Consider the following 23,831-nt stretch of genomic DNA (forward strand, 5'->3'; position numbering starts at 1 on the left):
GCCTACAGCCCTAGTTAAGTCTGGAGGGGACAACTGCCCCCCTTGTCCATAGCAACTGATGTCCCTGGAGGACACCCCCTTTGTCCTTCGACTGCTGCTGGGTTGTTGTAGGGCGGCTGAGTGCTGCTGCCTGGCCTGACGCTTCCAGGGGAGCTCAAGACTCAGGGGGCCCATAGGCAGCCCCCAGCACAGGCCCGTTGCCTTTGTTTGGTTACTTGGGCTCGGTCGGTTTTATAAGCGAGGCGGCTCAGCTCTGACACCGCCTGGCGCCCGAGCTGAGGGGACGAGGAGCGGGAAGCAGAGCTGGAACAGAGCTACAGTGCGTGCCTGGGTTCTGGGGGGAGAGTGCTCTGCTCCCCCCCGCTACGGGGGCTCTCTCGAGCCCCAGGGCAGCGGGATGGAAGGTGCTCGGGAGGTGGGACTTGGGGGCAGAGCCAGCGAGTGGCTTGAGTTCAGTCTGAATAAGGGGGCAGGACTCATCCCGGGGCGCCGTTTTCCCTCAGCTCAGCAGGGCTGGGCTGGCGCTGGGTCTCAGGAGCCGTGTCTCCGCCCCCGGGGCTGGCGTCGGGCCTGCAGGTGGCTCCGCTCTGTGGTTCCAGCAAGGCGGATTTGAGGAAACCTGGCACCTTCTCAGCTGCGCCCAGAGGGACCTGCCGGGCGGGCTCGTGGCTGGAAAGCCCAGCTCGGCAGGGAACACAGGACTCAGGCCTGGCGCCGGCACTCGCTTTATTGCTGAGGAGTCTGTCGTGGTCTGGAGGTTACATGGGCAGAGCTGGCGGGAGGGGGCCGGGCCAGCGAGGGGGTTCAAACGATGGGCTGTCCCGTGATAAAGGTGTGGCTTCTTTTCAGCTCCTGCAGCGCTGGGCCCGCTCGTTATACAGCATCTGAAACGCAAACAAGCTCAGTGCTCACAGCACGGGCGGGCTACGGGACACGTTTCTCCAAGCTTTGGGCAGAGATTTACCCCTTTCCCTGCCCCCCATTCTGCTGAACACCCCACTTCCCATATGCTCCTGGGGACCCTGTCCCAGCCCCATTCCAGCTCTGGGGGGGACCCACGTGTTAGGGGAGCGTCAGGCTCCGCACCAGTCTCTGCCCAGTTTCCCTTTCCCATAGGAAAGCTGGGAAGTGGCCAGGTACCTGGGTCCTGCCCTGGTGAAGCAGGGCCTGGTGCCCCTGGATAGGAGTAAGGCCGGTGCAGCGATCTGTGCCAGCAGCCGGGGGCGGCACACCCCTCCCAACGGGCCCGGTGCAGCCAGAGCCGTGAGCGCTCGCTCGGCCCTACACCCCCGTGCACAGTGATTGGTTGCATGACTGGTACCTTCCTCTGGGTCTATGCAGCGCATGGCACACGTCCTAAAGCAGCACTTCTTCCTCCCAGGGCACCCGCCGTCACTGTCACACTCCGGGGGGGCTGCGTGTTGACACTTCGCTGGGTCCGGTGGGCAGGTCCCAGGCTTCTCTGCAGCAGGAGGAGACCAGAGGGCCTTGTACGGGGGTGTGCTAGGGAGCTGGTGGGCCCAGTCACGTGGTAGCACCCACAGATCCCAGCACCCGGGGGTTGGTTAGGATCTGGCTGGGGACCCTGACTGCCCAGAGCCATGTTCTGATTGGCTGGCTGGGCCTTGCTGAGGCCGTCACACCCTGGTGTCAGCTCTCAGCGGAGCCAGGACGGGCCCTCTGCATCCTGGGCGCATTGTGGTAGGCAATGGGGAGCAAGGGGCAGCCAGGGCTGGGATGGGGAGAAGCAGCTGGAGGAGGGAGTCCAGTGACATTGCAAACTGCCCCTCCTGCCCTCAGGTGCCAAGCACCCCCCCAGCCGCAGATTGGGTCCCTCCAGCTACTCTCTAGGGCACAGTAACTCCAGCCACAGGGGATGCAGGAGAAGGGGAAGGGGTTGATTAGCCACAGGCTGATGCAGGATGGGGGTCGGGTGGGAGAAGGTCCCAGCTGGCAGGAGACTTTCACCCTAAGAGGGAGGGGGTTAAGCTGTGAGAACTCTGCCAGGTTGGGGAAGGCCAGTGGTGACCCCTGTCATGGCCTGAGCTGCAGGATGGATGGGGGTGTGCATGGGAGCACCCAGGGGTGGCTCACTGCTAGGCTCCCTCAGCTGCTTCCTGACGGGAGACGCACCCTCAAAGGGCTTCTGCTGCCGCTGGAGAAGCCACCTGTCTGCGTGGCGCCTGGACTCCTCCAGACGGGGTGAGCTGGCTCATGGCTGGAGCTCCCCCTCCAAGCTGTAGAGTGTCTGTGCCCATAAAACCCCGACAGGCCGCCCCGGCTCCCCAAATCCTGCTGACTTCTCACTGCAGATCTCCGAAGGATCCGCCCAGACCCCGCCCGTGACGCTGGTGGCACGACAGGCCCACAAACGCCGCGGCAAAGAGGCGAGATGCCAGCGGACCCAGCTGTCTGTGCTGGGCAGGGCCGGTCTTACCCAGCCTCCCAGCCCTTGTTCTCCTCACAGAAAAGCTCTTGGTGCATGCGGCGGGGAGGGAAGGAGGAATAATGTCGCAATGTCTGGTGGTGGCACCGAGAGGCCAGGGCCCTGTGGTGCTGGGTGCTGGCCACACACGGGCCCTGCCCCAAGAGCTCAGAGTCCGCGTGTGGGGCAGGGCTCAGCTCTGGAGACGCTAATGCTGAGGGACTAAATTTACCTGCAGAGATCAGGGACATGCAGACGTGACCACACCCATTACTGCAGCACTTCTTCCCCCTGGGACACTCCTCGTCCTCCCGGCATCGCTCCACACAAAGGCCTTTCCCTTGGGGCTTTGGACAAAGGCCGGGTCTCCCTGGAACATAGAACAGCCCCAGGACATGGGCTCAGCCTCCGGCCCTTGGCATCTGGAGCTGGGAGCTCCCCATGGTGGGCAGGGCCGGCTCCAGGCAAGCAGGTGCTTGGGGCGGCCAAGGGGAAAGGGCGGCACATCGGGCTCTTCGGCGGCGGGTCCCTGGGTCCCTCTCAGAGGGACGGACCTGCCGCCGAAGTGCCACCGAAGAAGAAAGCGGCACAGTGGAGCTACTGCTGAATTGCCGCCGATCACAACTGTGGCTTTTTTTTTTTTTTTTTCCGCCGCTTGGGGCGGCAAAACCCCTGGAGCCGGCCCTGCCCATGGGAAGAGGGCTCAGGAAGGAAAGAAGGAGTTTGAGTAGAAACTCTGAGCTCCTGGGCCTGGGGGGCAGCGGGATCACCCAGGGCTGGTTACTGGGGCTGGGGTCCTGCCCCTTCCCTGAGTGACCCCGACCTCTCCTCCCTGCTCGGCTAGGGGCACATCCCTGGGCCCTGCATGGACGGGAGCGCCTGCATCTGGGGCAGGGCTGACCTCGCCCGAGCTCACCTCCGGTGATTGCCGTCATGCAGACGTGGCCACACCCATTGCTGCAGCACTTCTGTCCCCTGGGACACTCCACATCAGCAAAGCACAATTCCACGCACGGCCCAAAGCCCAGGGGCCTCGGGCAGACGCCTGCAACACAGAGCGGCCACGTGCCCATGAGACACCTGGCCTGCTGGAGCCTAGTGACTCCATGTGGGAACAGGGGACCTGAAGGAATTGGCCCAACCAGAGTGATGGAAGGCCCCAGAGTGCTGCCCTCTGGGTGCCCAGAGACCCTTGAAGGGGCCCTTCCACTTCAAAGCCCCAGGCCTTATCTTCAAAGTGCTCAGGGCCTGGGCCCTGCACGTCCAACCAAGCCTAGAGTGCTGGGAAGAGGCTGGGATGGAGCCCCCCCAGGAGGGTAAAGCTCATCTGGGCAGGAGACAGAACTGCCTTGGGGCTGGCCCCAGACTGGAACAAGCTCCTGCAGGAGCGAGGGGCCACCCCAAACCTCCCCCATGCATGGGGCGCTGCTCTGACCAGCCTTCTCCAGGATAAACACACAGCAGCCCCAAACGACCAGAATAAATGAGCAACAACAACACGGCCAGCACAGACCGTTCCCTGCCCAGGGAGCAATCCAGCCACGGGACTGATGTCAGGCACAGCGCCTCCCGCACTCCAGGCACGAGGGCAGGACAGAACCTGGCTGGGACAGAGCTCGACCCAAGCAGGAACGAGGGTCCTGGCCAGGAAGAAACACCCCTGCCAGCTTCGGCAGAGACGCTGACGTCTGGGCCCTGGGAGAGGCGGGCTCGGTCAGTGCTGACGTGCAGGGCAGGGCCTGACGCTGAGGGCTAGACCTTCACATCAGCCCTGCACGGCCTGTGAGCAGTGACTGCAGAGGGAAGCTTCCCTTGCCCATGCACAGCGATACCAACTCTCCTTTCCCTGGCATGGGGCCCCGCCCGAGCAGTGCCCCTTTGCATGCTGGTCCGTGGCCTGTGCAGGCCCAAACTCCATGCTGCCCCCAGGCTCTAGGTCTAGCCTCACCTCGGGAGACTTCCTGGCAGACACGGCCACAGCCATTGCTTCTGCATCTTTGTCCTCTGGGACACTCCTCGTCAGCCCTGCACTCGTCCACGCAGGGGCCCGTGGTGCCGTCCCCAGACTTGTCCTCACTCTCTGTAAGACAGCAGGGGGCCCGGACGCCTGATCACAGGGGTGCGCAGAGCCCAGGGAAGCCCAGGGCCGGGGAAGGGAGCGTGCCCGTACCTGTGCGCACGGCCACACACTCCCGGCGGCACCCCGTCTCGCAGCACTTCTCGTGTCTCTCGCACACGTGGTCGTCCAGGCACTGGTTTGACCGGCGCTGCGTCGGGTCGCTGCAGGCCTTTGCCCTGGGACAGGCACCGGGATGCTCTGGGGAGCGGGAGGGGATGAGAGAGGGACAATGAACCCCTCCGTGGCAGGCAGGGGACCCTCCATATCCGCCTGTAATGAGAACTGCCCATGGGGGAGGGTCCCCACCAGACTTTCAGCCCCCTCCAGCCCAAGCTCACTCCTGGCTCCTGCACCCCCATCCACCCTCTCTCTTCTGCCCTGCCCTGGCATAGGGCCTTTTCTCTCCCTGGACTGCCAGTCTGCCCCGGACGAATGGGGCTGGTCCCTCTGGGGGGTGTCGCTGCAGCCTAGCTGGTTACCTCTGTAGTGGGGGCCGCAGTGCATGGCACACCCGGCGAAGCAGCACTTCTCCTGCCTGGGGCAATCCCGGTCATGAGCGCAGGTGTCCTCCTCGTTGCACGGCACCAGTGTTTGCCAGGGCTTCTGCGCTGGGCACGCGCCAGGTTTCTCTGACGAGAGGGGGGGAGAAGGGCAGGTTTGGAGGCTGCTGGATAGAGGGTGTCACAGTGGGGACCCACCACACCCTCCTTAGGGCGATGGCACAGCCAGCCAGGCCATCCTCCTGCACCCTCTGGCCTCTTGGAGCTGTACTGGGGGGTTCTTAGTGCTGCCTCTGCTGGTACCTGGCTCTCCAGCCTCGCCCTGGAGTCCAGAGGGGGCTGCAGCTCCCCTCCCCACCACCCAGGGCTGCCCAAAGCCTGGGGAACGGCTGCTTAGCAGACGTCTCTACACCTTGCGCCGGGCACCCCTGTGCTGGAGCGGGGACTCCTGGCCCATCGGCGCACTGGAGCACAGGCAGCACCTGGCATGGGGGCGGGGAGGTCTCCAGCTGCCCTCGGCCTCCCTCGCACACAGCCGCTGGCCATCACAGCACAGAGCATTAACCCTTTGCGTTAACCCTTTTCTGCTGGGGATGCACCGGCGGGGCAAGGGGGCTCCAGTGGATGCTAACGGGGGTGACAGCCTCATGCTGGAGTGAGGGGAGCCCAGCCCTGCTGCTCTAGTTACCTCTCTCCGGGGCCTGGCATGTCCGGCCACACCCACTGTCACAGCACTTCTGGTCCCCTGCACACTCCTTGTCCTCTGCGCACGAGGACTTGCACGAGGGGGAATCGGACGTTATCCCGTCTGTCAGGGGGCAGATGCCGGGCTTCTCTGCAAAGCAGAAGGCAGAGGAGTGAGGGGGCTCACTGGGGTCTGTGTGACGAGACGAGCACCCTCCCCACCAGATCCACTGGCTCTCCTGGTGCGCTGCTGATCTATGCCTAGGTCACTGAGCCCCACCGCTGAGACGGCCGCTCCCCTCTGACTCGTCACTGGTCGTTCTGTTGTGACGTCACACTCCCGACTGACTCGTTACTGGTCGGTCTGTCATGATGTCGCGTTCCCCTCTGACTCGTCACTGGTTGTTCTGTTGTGATGTCACACTCCCCTCTGACTCATCACTGGTCGGTCTGTCGTGATGTCACGCTCCCGACTGACTCGTCACTGGTCGGTCTGTCGTGATGTCACGCTTCCGACTGACTCGTCACTGGTTGTTCTGTCGTGATGTCACGCTCCCGACTGACTCGTCACTGGTCGGTCTGTCGTGATGTCACAGTCGGGGTGACTTGTTTTTGCAGGCTGAGCCCTGGGATCCCTGAGCCCTGTCTCTCTGCACAGATATGGTGGCTCCGGGGCCCTATGCCTGGGAGCTCGTCTGAGAGCCTTGGGCACATGCCAGGCTGGCCTATCCCAGCCACCCCAACAAACCCGCAGGACTGGCTCTGCTCTGTCTCTCCCTTGTAGCAGTAGCTGGGGCTTCCTTCGGGACCAGCGTCTCACTGCCCTGCTGGGAGGCCACAGACGCCCCCCGGCCTTGCCCAGGTGCAACCTGAACCATCTCCTACCTTCAGAAGGGGCCAAGCACTCGTGGTCGCAGCCGCGCAGGCAGCACTTCTGGGCCCCGGGGCACTCGCCGTCCCCTTGGCATCTGGCGTCGCAGTCATAGCTGAAGTAGAGCCCGTTGCGCACGGGGCAGAATCCAGGCTTCCCTGCGCAGACAGAGGCCGGGGCAGTCACGGAACTGGCAAGAGGGAGGCCAAGGCAAGGCCAGGGGATGAGGGAGGGGTCTGAGCCCACCGGGGAAGGGAGCGTCGCTGGCCCAAGCCGCCTGTGATCAGGTGGAGGGCTGGGCGCTAAGAGCCGGGTGCTGCCGACGTGGGGAGTGTGGGATGCTGGCGCACTGGCTGCGCCAGGGGGTCATTGGGACCCCGTGTGCCCTTCTCTTTGCACCAGGCAGCCAGATGCCTGTGGGGAGGGGGATTCCCTGGGCCTGGCGAGTCATCTCAGAGGCAGAGAGCTCAGGTGGGTGGGACCCCGGACAAAGGCACAAGGCTGCCGGGCAGGGCCTGGAGACGGCCTGGGGGTGGGCCTGAGGCTGGGGGGTGGGACTGTCCCTCCCCGGGCGAGGGTGGTGCAGGCATGGTCACAGCCACTCCAGCAGCATTTCTGGCTCCCTGCCGGCCCCACGGCTCCTTGTTCAGTGGCCGGGCAGGCTGCCGGCTGGAACACTGGGTGGCCCAAGGCAGTCAGACCCTGACGAGCCCCTACTGCCTCCATGTGTGGAGGGAGAGGAGACCACAGGGAAACGGACCCTCTGGGACAGGCAGAGAGCAGAGGCCCCTTTGCAGGCCCAGCCTCTAGCCCAGGGGTCGGCAACCTTTCAGAGGTGCTGTGCCGAGTCTTCATTCATTCACTCTGATTTAAGGTTTCGCGTGCCAGTCATACATTTTAACGTTCTTAGGTCTCTTTCTAGAAGTCTATAATATAGAACTAAACTATTGTTGTATGTAATGTAAATAAGGTTTTAAAAATGTTTAAGAAGCTTCATTTAAAATGAAATAAAATGCAGAGCCCCCGGACCGGTGGCCAGGACCTGGGCAGTGTGACTGCCACTGAAAATCTGCTCGCGTACCGCCTTCGGCATCCGTGCCATAGGTTGCCTACCCCCACTCTAGCCCCTGTTCCTGTCCACCCCCTGCGCGGTCTGTCAGTGTGTTCCCAGCGCAAGCAGTCGCTGCCATTCCCTCAGCACGGGCACGGAAACTCACCACTGCCCTGCGCTGGGCACGCCTGGCGGCACCGATGGCTGCAGCACCTCTCTGCTCCCGGGCAGTCCTGGTCACTGTAGCATCTCTGCCCACCATGCCCCTCGGGGGTGGCTGGGCCAGATGTGGGGGTCCCTGTTACACAGAATGGCGCCATGGCAGTGAGACCCCGGCTGGGCCCAGAGCCGCACCAGCTGTAGCCTCACAACTCCATGGGGAAGGGGGTGTCCCGAGGGAACCAGGACAGACCAGGACTGAAGAAGGACCCTGGTGCCTGTCCCGTTCCGCTAGCTCCGTGCGCCGTTCATCACACTTAGCCCCCTCCCTGCCCAGCGTTATCCTTTCCCTTCTCTCAGCTCCATGCCCCGTAATGCCAGATAATGATGGGCAAAGCCAGGATCTCCCTGCCCCTGGGTGCTGCCCCATTCTAAAACCCTTGCAGCTCCCTGGAGTGACCCTCTTCACCAACCAGGAAGGGAGCTGCCGTTCCCCAGAGTCCAGTTCTGCCCCCCAGAAGGCGACTGGCCGAAGGCTGGGGCTGTGGGCAGCATTAGTACCAAACTGATGGGGGCGAGGGATGGTCACAGCTCGGATTCCTGCTGCCACTGGCACAGCGTGGGGTTTACCTTCGCCCTGCGCGGGGCACTCTGTGCGGCACCGATGGCTGCAGCACATCTCTGCTCCTGGGCTGACAAAAGATCCTGCTCTCTCCTCCATCCAGCCTCCGCCCTTGAGTTCCAGCTGTTCCCCACTCCCTGCACTGAGACCTTTTCATTCCCAGGACTGTATCTTAGGAAGAAAAGGCCCGGTTGCCTCTGTTCTCAGCCCCCCGCATAGGCACCCCACCCTCCCCATATGCTGTCAGAGGTCTCTGCTCACTGCCTGTCCCACTAGTCCCCCACTGCTCCGCCTCCTGGTGCCCTTGCCCCCCCACACATAAAGGTCCCAGGCTCCAGAGGATCCCAGCCCCTGAACCAGGAAACGGCCCTCGAGCCATCGGCCCCTGGGAGGGAGTGACGGGGTGCACCTGGAGCAGCCCACACGGTCACGTTCTGTCTCACCTGCTGTGGGGGAGGGCGGTGCACAGACGTAGCTGGAGCCCATCCTGCAGCACTTGTCTCTCTTGTGGCAGTCGCTGTCCTGCTGGCACAGCGTCAGGGGAGGCCCTTCGTCTCTGATTTTAAATGCTGGGCAAAGCCCCGGTTTCTCTGGAACACAGGCCGGGCGCGTGACGGTGAGGCCCTGCCCAGTCACAGAGCTGCCCCAGCCCAGTCCCAGCGACTCCATGCGGGAATGGGGCGGCAGGCGGGGGGATCCTTGGGGAAATGGGCTGGGCTGGCCAGGCCTGAAGGGTGGCCCAGAACCAGTCCCCTGGCCTGCTGCATTGACACCTTCCCTGGCCTCTCCTTGCCCTTTGCACTCTCAGAGGTCGCCCCTCTCTGTCCTTTGACCCACGCCTGGCTTGGGCTCTGGCACGTCCAGTCCTCTCCCCCAGGCCCTGCCCTCAGCAGCCAGTCCCCTCTCGGCCTCAGCTCATGTGCCCTCTGTGCAGCCAGCGCTCCTGCCCTGTCTGTCCTCACTCTGCTCCATCTTGGCCCCCAGTCCCCAGCTCTCTAGGCTCACGTCCTCTGCCCCCTCGCCTCCAGCGCTCTGTGCCCCACGCCCCATCCCCGGCCCCTGGGACTGAGCTCCCTGTGGGAACGATGGCCCGAGTCTGAGCCGCTGGCTGGGGAGTGGGGATCATTCAGGGTGTGGTTCTGCGGTGGGTCCTGGCCCTTCCCTGCATGTCCCGGATGCCTCTCACCTGCTCAGTCTAGGGGGCCTTGCCTGTGGGCTGGGCTCAGCGCGTTCAGAGAGGGCAGCAGACTCACCTTTCTGAGGGGCGAGGCAGGTGCGGCCACAGCCAAGGGGGCAGCACTTGGCGGTTCCTCTGCAATCGCTGTCCTGGGCGCAGGGGGATAGACAGGGCTCCTCGCTGGCCCCCGGGCCTCTGGCTGGGCACACGCCAGGTTTCACTGAGACAGAGCAGCCAAAGGGTGAGACACACAGTGCACTGGGAAGGGCGGGGCTGGAGAAATCAGTGCCCACCTCCCTCAGAGATCCATCCTGCGCCCTCTGCCCTGGCCTGTGCCTCCGCTGGGAGCCGGGCTGCCCAGGACAGCGGAGTCCTAGCAGGGTAACCAGCCCGGGCAGCTCAGGAGCAAACCGTCTGCAAATGGCTGCGCACATGCGGATCAGCTCCCGCCAGCACCCCCGGCCGGACATCACAGAGGGGGGAGGCCAGGGTGACAGATAGAAAGCGTCAAAGTTCAGGACAGAGGGTGGAGGGTAATAGGCGCCTATATAAGAAAAGGCCTCAATATTGGGACTGTCCCGATGTGACGAAGTGGAAATGTTTTTGATGTGTTCTTTGAATACTGAGGGGGGAGTATTGACCTGGGAAGGTTGCAGGGGAGTTTGGCTGGGACTGTCTACATTGGGGGTGGGAGACTTTCCTTGAGGGAGGAGACCTGAGCACGTAACATGAGAACCTGGGGAGGGGGGGTGGAGGCCAGGTGACACCTCTGCCAGGAAACTGGACAAAGGCTGGGGGAGGAGCCAGGGGGAGGCTGAGGGAGACACTGGAGGGAGTTTCAGTTTGGAGCTGGCTGGGAAAATGGAGGGGAGCCCAGATGGGGCTGTGGCCTCCCTGCCCTCCCCCCACCCCCGATGGACCTAACGGGGGGCATATTGTTGTCTGTACCTGCAAGGCCTGTTTTGGACTGTGCTCCTGTCATCTAAATAAACCTTCTGTGTTACTGGCTGGCTGAGAGTCATGGTGAATCGCAGGAAGCCGGGGGTGCAGGGCCTGGTCTCCCCCCCACTCCGTGACACCCTATAAAATGGTCGCCCTAGAGGAGGCTTGCTGGGGATGGAGCACACGTTGCCAAGATGTTAAAAGGAGGCTTCCCTGGGCCATGCCACCTCTGTGTGCACCGGGTAACTCGCAGGCCAAGCCCCAGCAGTAAGCGAGTCCCCGAGTGCCCAGTGGTCTCGGTCTACGGCTAGGGACCCACCGGCTCACTGCAGACAGGCGGACGCGCTGGGAAGGGGCAGAGATGAGCCAGAGAGAACGTGTCTGCGTCTGGAGGCCGCCCTGCAGGGAGCAACTGCAGAAGCTCCATCTGTTTAGTTTCTCCAGAAGGTTGAGGTGACTCGGTCACGGTCTGCAGCTTTCTGCACGGAGAGGGAGCTGAGAGCAGTGGCTGGGAGCTGGGGCCCCACATGTCCAGGCTAGAAGCAAGAAGCAGGGAGGGAACTGCTCCCCTAGAGGGGTGGTGGGTTCTGTCACCTGGGCGTTAGCTCAAGTCTGAACATCTCTTTCTACAAGGTCTGCTCTAGCTCCACCAGGAGCTCTGGGCTGGGTGCAGGGTCTCTGGCTGTGCTGGGCAGATGGGTCCCTACGAGTCTGGGGCACAGTGGGGCCAGCTGAATGTCCCCTGGACATAGCGGGTTCAAAATCCACCCGTGGATCTGAATGTGCCTTTCTAAGGACTGATCCATGACAGGCCCTGCACGAGGATCCGCTGCCTCTCACCGAGAAGTTTCACCGCCATGCAGGCCAGGCCACAGCCGTTGCTGCAGCACTTCTGGGCGCCCGGGCAGTCGCTGTCAGAACGGCATCTCTCATCACAGGCACCGACGGCTCCTCCTGGTAATGCCGGGCAGACTCCAGGCCTCACTGCAACACCCAACAGCCACACGGAGTCAGACCCGGCCCACTCACTGAAGTGCAGGGGAGGGGTGGGGAAGGAAGGAAGGTAGACCCCACACCCGCTGTCCCCTTGCGCCCTTAGCCCCTGCACCAGCGCTCTTTGTGGAGAGAAGGCCCCATGTCCATGTTAAGGATCTGCCAGTCTTAGAGTCTCTGAGGCCAGCCGGGAGTTGGCATCATTCAGGGCAGGTTTATGGGACTGGGCTTCTGGCTCCTGACTGAGCGAGCCCCGGGCCCGGCTCCTGCTCAGGCAGGCGGCCGTCAGCCCCTGTGGAGATTTGTACTCGGCTCATCCCGGGATCAGCGTAGAATCAAATGAAGTAAAAATCTTAAATGAATCAAACTGTACCCCAGAATCTCTATGGATAGTAATTCCATGCTCGAATAATAAGCATGTAGCAGTAGGGATATATTACCGATCACCTGACCAGGATGGTGATAGTGACTGTGAAATGCTCAGGGAGATTAGAGAAACTATTAAAATAAAAACCTCAATGCCGGGCAGACTCCGGGCCTCACTGCGATACCCAGTCACGGGGCATCAGACCCTGGGCCTGCAGCCCTGGGTGGGGATAGGGGCGTCCCTGCGGGAAATGGGCCGACCTGGCCCTGGCCTAGCCCAACCCCTGCCCCTGCTTGGTCTTGGCCTCTCGCATGTCCACCTGCCTCGGGGACAGGGAGCACCTTGGGAAGGAGAGTCCCAGCAACCTGCCCCCTCCCCCCCCAGCTCCCCACTCCCTTGCACAGAGCACAGTCCCGCTGCCCTGGCTCCATATCCGGGGTGTGACTCCCCCGGAGGCCGGGGAGAACCGTGTGGCCCTCACCACCCTGCTGGCCACCCCAGGAGAGTGCTCAGCGAGAGTCCAGCCTGCCCTCCCTGGGAGCCAGGGGCGCTCGGGGGTGCATGCGTTGAGGGAAACCCCTGTGAGCCCCCCTCCCCAGCAGCAAGCAGCTCTCACCTTCTGGGGTCACTGAGGTGCACTCAGAGCCGCAGCCGTTCCCACAGCACTTTTGGGAACCCGGGCAGTCGTCGTCGCGGCGGCATTTCTCGTCACAGGCACCGGCCTGTCCCTGCGCGACGGCTGGGCACTCGCCGGGCTTCTCTGGGGCACAGAACAGTCACGCGGGCGGCTGAGACACCCACACGCAGGCAATGCCTCCCAGCTCCATGGGGGAGTGAGCCAGGGCCCCGTCTCCCCGCCACATTGGCCCCCTCTCTCCTCTTCATCCCCCCACCCTGGGCCCTGCTCCAGCTCTTGGCCTCACCTCCGCTTCCAACTCCAGCCCAGTCACCCAGGGCCTGAGCCCCTCTCGCCCCCCAGGACCCACTGACTCCAGTGAGCAGGGCCCTGCCAGGGGTGTCCCTGGTATCCTGGGGCAGGGGCGCAGAGCCCCCCCAGGCAGAGCCAGCTGCGTGGGAATGTTCTCCCTTACCGTGGCCTGCGCAGGCCTGGACACACTCGGCTTTTGTCCTAAAGTTGTTGGCATTTCCCCTGCAGCCGCGGTACAAGAACTGCTCGCACCTCTGGGCGGTGGCGTTGTAGAAGTACCGGAAGGAGTAGACGTCACAGAGACCCACTTGGACTGGCAGCTGGCAGATATCTGAGGGCCCAGAACAGACCCTTCGTGGGACAGCCCGAGAGATGTCCACAGGGCAGGAGCCTCTAGGGCACTAGAGTGGGGCTGCCAACTTTCGACTCCCACAAAACTGAACACCCTTGCCCTGCCCCTGCCCATGCCCATGCCCTGCCTCCAAGACCCCGCCAATTCCCGGCCAATGGGAGCTGTGGAGCTGGCGTTTGGGGCGGGGGCAGTGTGCGGAGCCCCCTGACTGCCCCTACGCATAGGAGCTGAAGGGGGGACATGCCGCTGCTTCCGGGAGCCGCCTGGAGCCAAGGCAGGCAGGGAGCCTGCCTTAGCCCCGCTGCGCCGCCGACCAGACTTTTAATGGCCCGGTGCTGACCAGGCAACCCTCCACCACAGGAATTCGAGTATTCCAGAGACCCAGACCGAGAGCCTTTCTCCAGGCACCTCGAATGCCTCAGTGGGGTTTAACGGTGCCTGGGGGAGAGTGTCCCTGCTCCAGGGCTGCCACCAGATGCTGGCAGGGCGCACAAGGCTGGCACAGGCCCCCGGGCTGTCGTTTCTGAGTGGCTTCCCAGATGGGGTGAACTGCCAAAGCTCTCACTCCCCCTCACCTCTCCTCTCTGGGTGGGACCCCTGGGGCTGGGATCCCCTGCAGCTTCTCCTTACGGACCCAGCTGCGGGGCCTTTCCTTCATGCCAGTGCCTCCTTGGACGTGCCCCCCCAGCCCTCGGCCCCCTGCCCAGGCTGCCCCGTCTGTGCCGCAGAAGCGAGGGGTTAAACATGAGCCTGGCACTGGGGAAGGTCTGAGCCGGGCTGCCTGTCTTGGGGGCTAAGCATCGCCAGCCCGCCCCAGAGGGTCAGGGCTGGGGGGGAGAGGTTGGGGTTCGATGCTGCTGGGCCTAGCATCTGCCGTCCTTCTGCCGACCCCAAACCCGCCGAGCCGCTGTCCAGTGGCCTCACTCTTTCCCAGGTGTTCTCCTAAGTCCCGCCCCAAAATGGCAAAGGGCGGGTCTGTGGCAGCGGCGATCCCCTGGTTGCCTCTGGGTCGCCTCCTGCTGCGGGCTGGGGGCTCTGCAGCCTGGGGCGGGGCAGCACTGCAGCCTCGGTGTCGTCCTGGGGTCCTGTTTCCTGCTCCTCTCTGCTCAGCCCGTCTCCCCCCCGGCTCTGGCCCTGTCTCCCCCTCGCCAGCCCTGCCTGCACCCACAGACACTGCCCCCCTCCGCTCTCAGCCATTGTCCCGAGCACCTGCCACCTCTTGGCCCCCGGCTGAGAGCTCCTGGTGGACAGAGCGTCCCACCCACAGCAGCAACTTCTAGCCCAGCCTCCGCTGAGACTCTGAGCCCCGGGGCCTGGGGAAGTCAGGATCTCTCAGAGCAGGTCTGGGGGTGGAGTCCTCAGGGTGGCTGGGGGCCCCTGGCTGCGAGCGCAGGGCTCTGTACTTGGCTGCCACGGCCAGGACACGTTACCCTGCACGGGCTCCAGGCAGCCGGCCCCACAGCTCAGGAGGCAGCATTTCTCGCTTCCCAGGCAGTCCCTGTCCTCGGAGCAGCGGAAAAAGCAGGGATCAAAGCCGCCCTCTGGGGCCTCAGCTGGGCAGATGCCGGGTTTCTCTGGAACACAAGGGGTCACAGGACAGAGATGTGAGATGGGGGGTGGGCAGATGACATCCCCATGGGAGGAAAGAGAACTACGTGCCCTCACCCCCTGCCCTGGCTGCCCCCTGCCTTCGCCCCCCTGCCCTTGGTGCTCTCACCCCCCTGCCTTAACCCTGTGCCCAAGCTCCTCTCTCCCCAATTTCAGCCCAGCACTCATTCTCCCTGCCTTCCCTCTACCCTAATCCATGCCCACTTTGTGCCACCCTCAACCAATTTGCTGCCAATGGCTGAGGCAGTGCCAGCGGGCAATGCAGGCCAGTGACCTTTGCCTGCCAGGGTTTGCAGCCAGGGCAGGTCGTTAACCGCAGGCTCTTCCCCAGGTCTTTGGGGCACCCCCGGGGATAAAAAAGCTGCTCTCAGTAGCAGTGCCCGAAGGCAGGGGCATTGGAGGGCAGGATGCGGATCCCTGTGCTACACAGTGGAATGAGCCCGGTGCTGGATGGGGAGAGAGGCGATTTGTGGGGATTTGTTTGGGGCTGGGCGCAGCCAAGGGTGCCACCGTTTGCCCTCACCCGGTGAACCGGGGGGGGGGGTTTGCCCCAGTAACTCTGTGCCTAGCTCTTGCGCCGACACCACGAGTGGCGCCGCCCGCCGTCTCTGGTACCTTCCTCCGGGTCCACGCAGCGGAACCGACACATGTTGTAGCAGCACTTCTGCCGTCCCCGGCAGTCGCTGTCGTTGAGGCACAGAGGGGGCTCTGTGTAGAGACACTTGATGAGGTTCGGTGGGCAGGTGCCACGTTTCCTTGGCATCCCAGGCTTCCCTGCAACAGAAATGGGGCCCTAGGAACAACTGCCAGGGGGTGACAGAAACCCCCCCCCGCTGAGTTTCCTGTACTAGTGGCAATAACACCATGTTGGTCGTACGTGGCGCTCAGTTAGCCCCAGGCACCCATCGCTCGTTTCTCTGGTGGAGACACTGAGGCACTTTCCTTCCGAAAGAGCCGCATGCAAACGACCAGCTACGTGCATCACCGAGGATCTGCACCCGCCACTGCCGCCGCGATCCTGGCACTGGCGGGCACCCAGCAGGCAGGCTGGTGTGCAGCCATCTCTGCACACGCCAGCTCCTGCAAATGCACAGCCCGAGGGGACGGTCTAAGCGAGCCTGGTAGCGAATGTCGGCTCCTAACGCAGCCCCCGCTCTCACGCCAGTCGCCTTGGCTAATTACCGCCTAGTTACAGTGACCCTCGCACAGCAGGAGAGAGCTTTCAGGTCTAGGCTCAAGAAATAACCCTGGGCCCTTGTTCCCAGCACACAGGAAGTGCCAGCGAGCTCAGAACACCCCTCCAGCTAGTGCAGGTGCCTGCTGGGCTAACCAGGCTGCAGTCCAGAGGCGCTGTTAAAAACGGCCTGTAAAGCACAGGTCTCCCTCCGCCCGTTACTAGGGTTGCCAATTTTGGTTGGACGTATTCCTGGAGGTTTCACCACAGGACAGATTAATTTTGAATTCCTGGAGACTCCCGGACAATCCTGGAGGGTTGGCAACCTGACCCGTTACTGACGGACGGTGGTGGCTGCACCCAGCACTGGCTGCAGGGCTGTGCTGCTCCTGAGCTGTCCCAGTCACTGCGGCACCGCCCCTCCCAGGGCTGGAAGGGCCCAGCTTCACTGCAGAAGGGCAGGGACTCTCCAGGGCGTGGGGAGATCGGGTGAGAAATGGGCCAACCCCCCCGCCTCCCCGTGCACTCAGAGTCCTGGCCCCTCTTCACCTGGAACACTGCCTCCCTCTGGAGTCTGTTTGGTCCAGTCCCAGCCCTCTCCGGACTGGGCAGGCGGCGGGGCGGTGCTGAGGGCACCTGCTTGTGGGGGGACACAGTCAAGGGCACAGCCGGTGAAGCAGCATTTCTGTTCCGCAGGGCAGCTCCTGTCGGTATCACACTTGTTGTTGCAAGGAGCAAATGATTGCAGCACTTTCCTCTTGGGACAAACACCAGGGGAGGCTGGAAAAGAGTCAGAGTCCAGTGTAACCGAGTCGGCGAACGGGCAGGGCCTTCCTCACCCTGGCCTGAGAAGCATCTAGGGGTTGTCGGCTGCCGGGGGGAAAGCCCTGGCCAGGCCGGCTCAGGTGCAGAATGGCGTGACTGTGTGGGAGATGCTTGGCTCCCAGAAGCTGCTGGTGCGGAGGCTTGTTCCTTGTTGGTTCTAATCAAACCGCCCTGGCTGGGGAGCTGCAGGATTTTGGACCCAGATAAGGACTGGGGTCATACTGACCCATCTCCTGCATGACAGCGCTCAGCGGATTGCAAAAGCCTCCGTTAGTCACTATCAGCCCAGGCCAAGGGCCTCCCCCGCTGGGCATTTTGCCTGGCTAGGCAGCTCCTTGGGTTCTGCTGCCCAAGGCCCAGGCTGTAGAACTAATGAATGAAATTGTTTTTAATTGTTCACTTTATTAATGTAACTTCATAAGTAAAGTTTTATGAATGAAACAATATTCATTCATAAAACCGGTTCCCCCAATAACTGGCTAATTAACAGTTAAGATGCTTGTTAAGAGCCATAGCTGTTCAGTCAGCTGCCTTTGTAAGTTTCACTATCAATCCAATTCCTGCTTAAATCACTGAGACTTGCACTGTTTCAGTATTGTAACTTCTGTTCGCCATTTATTACACTTGCCTACAGTGTAACTTCTGTTCACTGTTTGCCATCCATTATACTTGTCTATATTGTAACTTCTGTTCACTGTTTGCCATATTGTAATTCAAACCCCATTTTAAAACGCTGACTCCATTTTGTAAGGGCTTGCTGCAACCTTCATTTTTGCAAACCCTGCTGTAATCTTATTAGTTTAGTTTAGATGTGTGAATGAGGGATGTATGGATGATGGAATCAACCTCCAGCCCCAGCCTGTCCTGATGAAATAGAGTTCAAACACCAACGGCTGAAGATGCAGACAAGAGCCCTAACAAAGTAAGAAGAATCCACCCTAAAAAGAAAAGGTACAATAGAAGGAAGATCAAAGCCCGGTCCGAGGCTGAAAGTCATGTCTGCAATTGACGGGTGATCAATCACCAAACCTGAAGGCAGCGTGACACAGCAAGACCTATAGACTCTGGATTCAAACTAAAGCCTACAAAAAGGATGGGTGAGATGGAAAACTTTGGAGGAGGGTAACATTCTGCTGCCAACATGGAAGGGCTTCGGTGCATGCCCAACAGAGACCCAGCTCGTCCTTGTGCCCGGCTTTCCTGGCCAGTTAGCCACCACAAGCTACGAACCAAGCTGCAAACTCAAGCAGGACTGATAACTACGCAGCAGCTGAAGAACATCTGATGGATGTGTATGTGCGTGTGTGTGTGTGTGTGTGTATGTATAGGTATTAGGTATAATGGTATAATGTGTGTGTATAAGGGTTAAGATATTAGTTATTGGTCATAAATCAAATTGTTATCATAATAAATGTGGCATCTTTATATTTGCGCTATTCTGCAAAAAGGCTTTTCTCACTCCTCCCTGCAGTGGAGCCCTGGGGGTGGTTAGCAGGCCGGGACAAGGGGCGAGGGAGCAATTTCCAGAGGGTTCAGGCACACAGCTGCAAGGCCAGGTCATGTCACAATGACCATGTTTTCACATGCAAATTGGGTCAGTGGGTTGGCAAACGTGCCTGATTTGCCACATGAGTGGCCAGCTGCCGTGACTGAATGCACGAACGCGGCACACAGCTGTAAGTGCGAAATGTCCACGTTATCATGACCTCACTGGTTTGGAAATCCAGCCTGTGCACCAGGCTGATGCAGGGACCGTGCTAGGCCCAGAGAAAAGGGCCATGGTGCCTGCCGCTAGCCCCCTGAGTTACTTCGCAGCATTTTACCTGGCTCAGCTTTGGTGCATTTTCTGTGGCAGCCGATAACGCAGCACTTCTCGTCCATGGAGCACTGCGCGTCGTCAGAGCAGCTCACAAGACAGATGGTGACCAGGCCGGGGTCTGGCTTGGGACAATACCCAGGGTGCACTGGGAAAGAAGGGAAAAGCACAGGGAATTTGTCAAGCCATGTGTACTTACGGCCCAGTTCTGGGGTGTGGATCGCTCGGTCAAATAGGCAAGGCCTGGCAGGTATATGGCAATGCAATGCCCTTCTGTGGAACTGCCGATCTCCCTAGAGCGCCTGTCACTTTGCTGCTAAGGAAGAGTTCCTGGTGTGTGTGATATGTTCACTGGAGCAGCCGGAGCGGCTACAGAATGAGCACCAGGTGCAGTGTGAAAATGTAGCACACCCGTGTGAGTAACCACAGCCGTTCTAACGGGCATGGTGATGTTGTGAACAGACACAACAGAGCACAGCAGCTCCCAAGGGCGGGAAGGAGAGGGCCTGAAGTCCAGGGAAGCTGTGGCCTGTATCAGAAGAGATGCTGTTCCCAGACTGGATGGGTTCCCCCACTCTCCTTCCTGCAGAGTGTGCTGACACCGATTCTGCAGAAGCAGAAGTCTGCCCCATGGCTAGCATAGCTTGGACACGTCTCCCTTTGCCTCCCCTGCAGAGGCCGGGGAGGGAGCTGGGGACTGTGAGCCAGGAGATGAGGCAATGACTACATTGCATCATAGGGAGCGGGTTATTGTGCCCAAACGGCCAGAGCCAAAACCCGCACGTCACTTTTCAGCTGGCAGGACACAGTGTCAGGCTCCCCCCACGCCTCGTGGCAGGAGCTGCTGTAGTCTGGGGGCTCTGGCAGAGCCCCGGTGAGGGCATCGCAGGGTGGGCCTGGCTCTGGCTGATGGTGGGCAGCCGTTTCTCCTAGAGCCCTGAGGATCTCTGTTCCCAGCGTCCTGGTGCAGGGCTCATGGCCTCACTCCCCACAGAGCCCCCTTTAGTACAGCTCAGCAGCACCTTCCTGACCCCTGCAGCAGTCAGCATATGCCCTGAAGCCTGAGAGCTGATCACCCTAATCTTAACAGGTGGTAGCGCCATCCGGGCAGAGAATTCCACCGGCCGCTACGCCTCTGTGCAGAGACCCCTTTGTGACGGTGCTAGAGCTGCCTTTTGTCTCGTCAGCCCCCCCACCTTGTGCTTTATTCTGGGACGGGGATGAAGAGACTCTCCTGCCCGCCCGTAGGGGATCAGCCAGTACCTGAATCTGGGAGGACGCAGACTCTCCTGTCGCCTTCGTTGCAGCATTTCTCGCTCCCTGGGCAGGACTCGTCCGAGAGACAGTAGGCCTGAGGGGGGCGTGCGGGCCCCTTCATTTCGGCCGGACACTCACCGTCCTTAGCTGTGGCTGTGCAAGAGACAAGAGCCCCTGTCACTTGGAGGAGACAGTCACAGAGCCAGAGAATCTCAGGGCTGGAAGGGACCTCGGGAGGTATCTAGTCCCACCCCCTGCTCAAAGCAGGACCAATCCCCAACTAAATCATCCCAGCCAGGGCTTTGTCAAGCCGGGCCTTAAAAACCTCTAAGGAAGGAGATTCCACCACCTCCCTAGGTAACCCATTCCAGTGCTTCACCACTCTCCTAGTGAAATAGTGTTTCCTAATATCCAACCTAGACCTCCCCCACTGCAACTTGAGACCATTGCTTCTTGTTCTGTCATTGGGTACCACTGAGAACAGCCGAGCTCCATCCTCTTTGGAACCCCCTTTCAGGTAGTTGAAAGCAGCTATCAAATCCCCCCTCATTCTTCTCTTCTGCAGACTAAACAATCCCAGTTCCCTCAGCCTCTCCTCATAAGTCATGTGCTCCAGCCCCCTAATCATTTTTGTTGCCCTCCGCTGGACTCTTTCCAATTTTTCCACATCCTTCTTGTGGTGTGGGGCCCAAAACTGGACACAGTACTCCAGATGAGGCCTCACCAGTGCCGACTAGAGGGGAATGATCACGTTCCTCGATCTGCTGGCAATGCTCCTACTTATACACCCAATATGCTATTAGCCTTCTTGGCAACAAGAGCACACTGTTGACTCATATCCAGCTTCTCGTCCACTGTGACCCCCAGGTCCTTTTCTGCAGAACTGCTGCCTGGCCATTTGGTCCCTAGTCTGTAACAGTGCACGGGATTCTTCCGTCCTAAGTGCAGGACTCTGCACTTGTCCTTGTTGAACCTTGTTCTGCAGGGAATGCCCTGCTGGGAGGGGAGCAGCTGTCCTTGCTGCGCTCTCCCCACCCAGCCTGGAAATGCAGGGTCCCGGCCTGATCCTCGAGGCCAAGTGCCCGAAGCTGGGGGCTCTTGCAGGAGAGGACTGTCATTACCCCAAGAGAAGGAAGGCACAGCACGAAGCTGCAGGGAGTTGCTGTAAGGTTTAGACGGGTGAATATTTATTAACTATTCTAAAGCCCCCCATCATGTCCATGCCTCAGCCCATTAATCCAGCCCATCCCGGGCCTGCGCTGCGGGGAGCCGCAGCAGAGCAGAACGTGCTTCTGTTGCAGTTGTGTGACTGGGCTGCTGTGCGTCAGTTGCTCCTAGCCTGGGGCGATGCTGTCGAAGGCAAACAGCCTGCAGTGAAAGGCCGGCGTTGCCTCTCCCAGGGTCGAGTGGAGATGTTCAGCGTTCACCCCAGTGCCTGTGGGTCTCCCTGGGGTTTTGCCACGGAAGAACCTGCTGCCTGGCTGAGGTCTGACGCGCGCGGGAGACGGAAGGGCCCGATCCTGCTCCCCCAACATCAGGGGCAGCAGAACCCAGCCCCTCAGCTGTGGCGCTGCCTCTGACTCTCGCGCTGGGCGAACGATGGAGCTTTTGGTTCAGTGGCCAAGACACACACACAAACAGTCATTTCCGGTGGAGCAAAACCTTCACTTTCCAAGTGGCTTTTACCTTTATTTTTGTTAAATGGAGCTACATTTGAAACAAAATATCTCAACTTTGTGACCTCAGCCAATTTCATTAGCTCACTCCTGCTTTCTGTGCCAAGGTCACCAATCAAACTATCAAATAAGATTGGTCCCAAGACTGCTCCTAGAAGAGCTCCACCAAGAACCTCCCTCCAGCCCGGCCCTCCCCCTTCCAGCACAACCCCTTTCGGGGTCATCTCCCCTATCGTCAGCTCCTCACCCACACCACAGGTCTTGTGCTAATCCCATCTTCTCCACTTTAACTAGCTGCATCCTGTCAGATGCTTTACTGACGTCCTGCTAGATTAGATTAGGGGGAGGGATAGCTCAGTGGTTTGAGCATTAGACTGCTAAACCCAGGGTTGTGAGTTCAATCCTTGAGGGGGGCCACTTGGGGATCTGGGGCAAAATCAGTACTTGGTCCTGCTAGTGAAGGCAGGGGGCTGGACTCGATGACCTTTCAAGGTCCCTTCCAGTTCTAGGAGATGGGATATCTTCATTAACTTCAACGTCTAGAGAATCAGTTCTCTTATCAAAGAAAGACACCAGGTTAGTCAGGCACAATCTGCCATTGGTAAACCCCTGGAGCATTTTATCCCATTTTCCATTTACCTCCCGGTCTTTATTCTTTCCTTCAAAATTTGTTCGAAGCCCTTATGTTCTACAGAGGTCAGGCTAAAGGGGCTGTATTTTCCAGGATCACTTTTCCCCCCTTTCTTAAATACAGCCATTATCTTGGCTATTCTCCAGTCACACGGTACCACCCCCGATTTGATAGATGTATTAGCAGTCTTGCTACCAGGCTCCGGGCAGCATTCTGGGCTGGGGATTGTCTGGCTTTCTAGTCCCTGTCTCACCTGGAGAGTGCGGAGAGAGACCAGATTGGCCAGAGACTCCTTTTGCAGCAGGAGTGGCAGGCCGGACAGCTAGCTTGTTGTCCATTTGAGGGCCAGCACCGGTTACAGATCAGAGGCTTTGCAGCCACCTTTAGTCGTTTCACGTTGGAGACGTTAGCATGGCTGAGTCTGAAATCCACTGCTGTTTAGTCAATTCTTTCCCTCCGAAACCCAGAAGAGCCTGTTCCCCGGTGCAGCTGGGCTGGGAAAGCCGGGCTGGCAACTGGAGTGTGGACAGAGCTCCCGTGTTTACAGCATTGTGCTGGTCCCTGCTCTGAGAAGGGGGTGAAGCCAGGTGGCAAAAATGTCTGGGCCTCTTAAAAACCAGATTGAACTGGCGCAGTGCCACCCAGAGCTGACAGCAGCTGTCAGCCTGGCCAGTCCTGGGGGTGGGCGGCTCGGGACTGAGGTGTTCAAACCCTGGCCTCGCTCTTCCACCTGCAACTTACAGATATAAATACCTGTGTGCGCTTGCATGGCCGTGCACTGGGGCTGCGTACTGCACGTGCTGAGTGTGCTCCGGGCAGATCTTACAGCATGCATGGCCTGGTCCCTGGGCAAGGGCCCAGCCGGAAAGGCAGCCCTATAAGCAGGGTGGATTTCCATGGGCAGCATGTGGCGGCTCCTCCTCTGAGCCCACGTCAGCGCCACGCAGGGCTAGGACTATGGAGCTCCTCGTTACCCAGCCATCGAAGGCCAAGCCGCTGCTGGGCTCTAGATACCCCAGTGCCATGGCTTGCATCGCACCATGACGGCACACTGCTCTTTCCCTCACCCTGGCTGCCCTGGGCCAGAGGAACAAGGCAAACCACTCACCGCGTTTCTCGGCGTTCCCCAGGGTGAGGAGCCCCAGGAGGAGGAAGATGGTACCTGCCTTCATGGTGCTGTCAGGGGCTATCTCTGAGCACTCAAGGCTGAGCTAGGGGGGATTTAAACCCTGCATGGGTGGGGCGGGGCCAGCAGGGGGAAGGGCTCTGGCTTCCACCTGGTGACCTATGGCATCCTGCCAGAGGCCAGCTCCCAGCCAGTGCCAAGCCTGGGAGAAGCACAAACACAGGAGGGGAGTTCGCAGAAGCCTGAGCTGGACGCCCTGCCAGGTTGTGTCAGCTGGGTGCATGTCAGCCTGACTATCTGCAGCCGGGGTCTGCCCATGTGTCCTGGGTCAGGCGCAGGTCTCAGGCAGCCTTTCTTTGCCTGAATCCCCTCCGCTCTCATGCCAAACATCTCTCTACCCCACTTCTGCTCCAGCCCCATTGCTCTCCCTTGCGCGGCTCGGGAACGATAAGGATTTGGGTTATACTCTGACATGCCGTGTGCTAGTCCACGGGGACGCCAAGCTGGTGGGCTCCCTGCACTGCTGGA

The 23,831-nt window shown here is 60.6% G+C and overlaps 1 protein-coding gene across 1 annotated transcript; it reads right to left on the bottom strand.

Annotated features, from left to right (window-relative positions):
* Positions 1-699: 699 nt before the first annotated feature.
* Positions 700-23,382, bottom strand: LOC117885714 (balbiani ring protein 3-like). Its single transcript, XM_034787132.1, has 21 exons — positions 23,286-23,382; positions 19,877-20,023; positions 18,621-18,761; positions 16,522-16,752; positions 15,414-15,572; positions 14,621-14,764; positions 13,002-13,169; positions 12,527-12,670; positions 11,391-11,534; positions 9,685-9,828; positions 8,875-9,021; positions 7,817-7,948; positions 6,614-6,757; positions 5,733-5,879; positions 5,024-5,173; positions 4,596-4,742; positions 4,374-4,505; positions 3,342-3,470; positions 2,658-2,795; positions 1,322-1,462; positions 700-884 (listed from the first exon to the last, which is right to left on the bottom strand). The coding sequence occupies exons 1-21, from the start codon at positions 23,347-23,349 to the stop codon at positions 874-876; spliced, it is 2,904 nt and encodes a 967-aa protein (XP_034643023.1). The 5' UTR covers positions 23,350-23,382; the 3' UTR covers positions 700-873.
* Between the last annotated feature and the right edge of the window lie 449 nt (positions 23,383-23,831).

This window comes from Trachemys scripta, chromosome 12, assembly GCF_013100865.1.
Source record: "Trachemys scripta elegans isolate TJP31775 chromosome 12, CAS_Tse_1.0, whole genome shotgun sequence".
Taxonomy (NCBI): Eukaryota; Metazoa; Chordata; order Testudines; family Emydidae; genus Trachemys; species Trachemys scripta.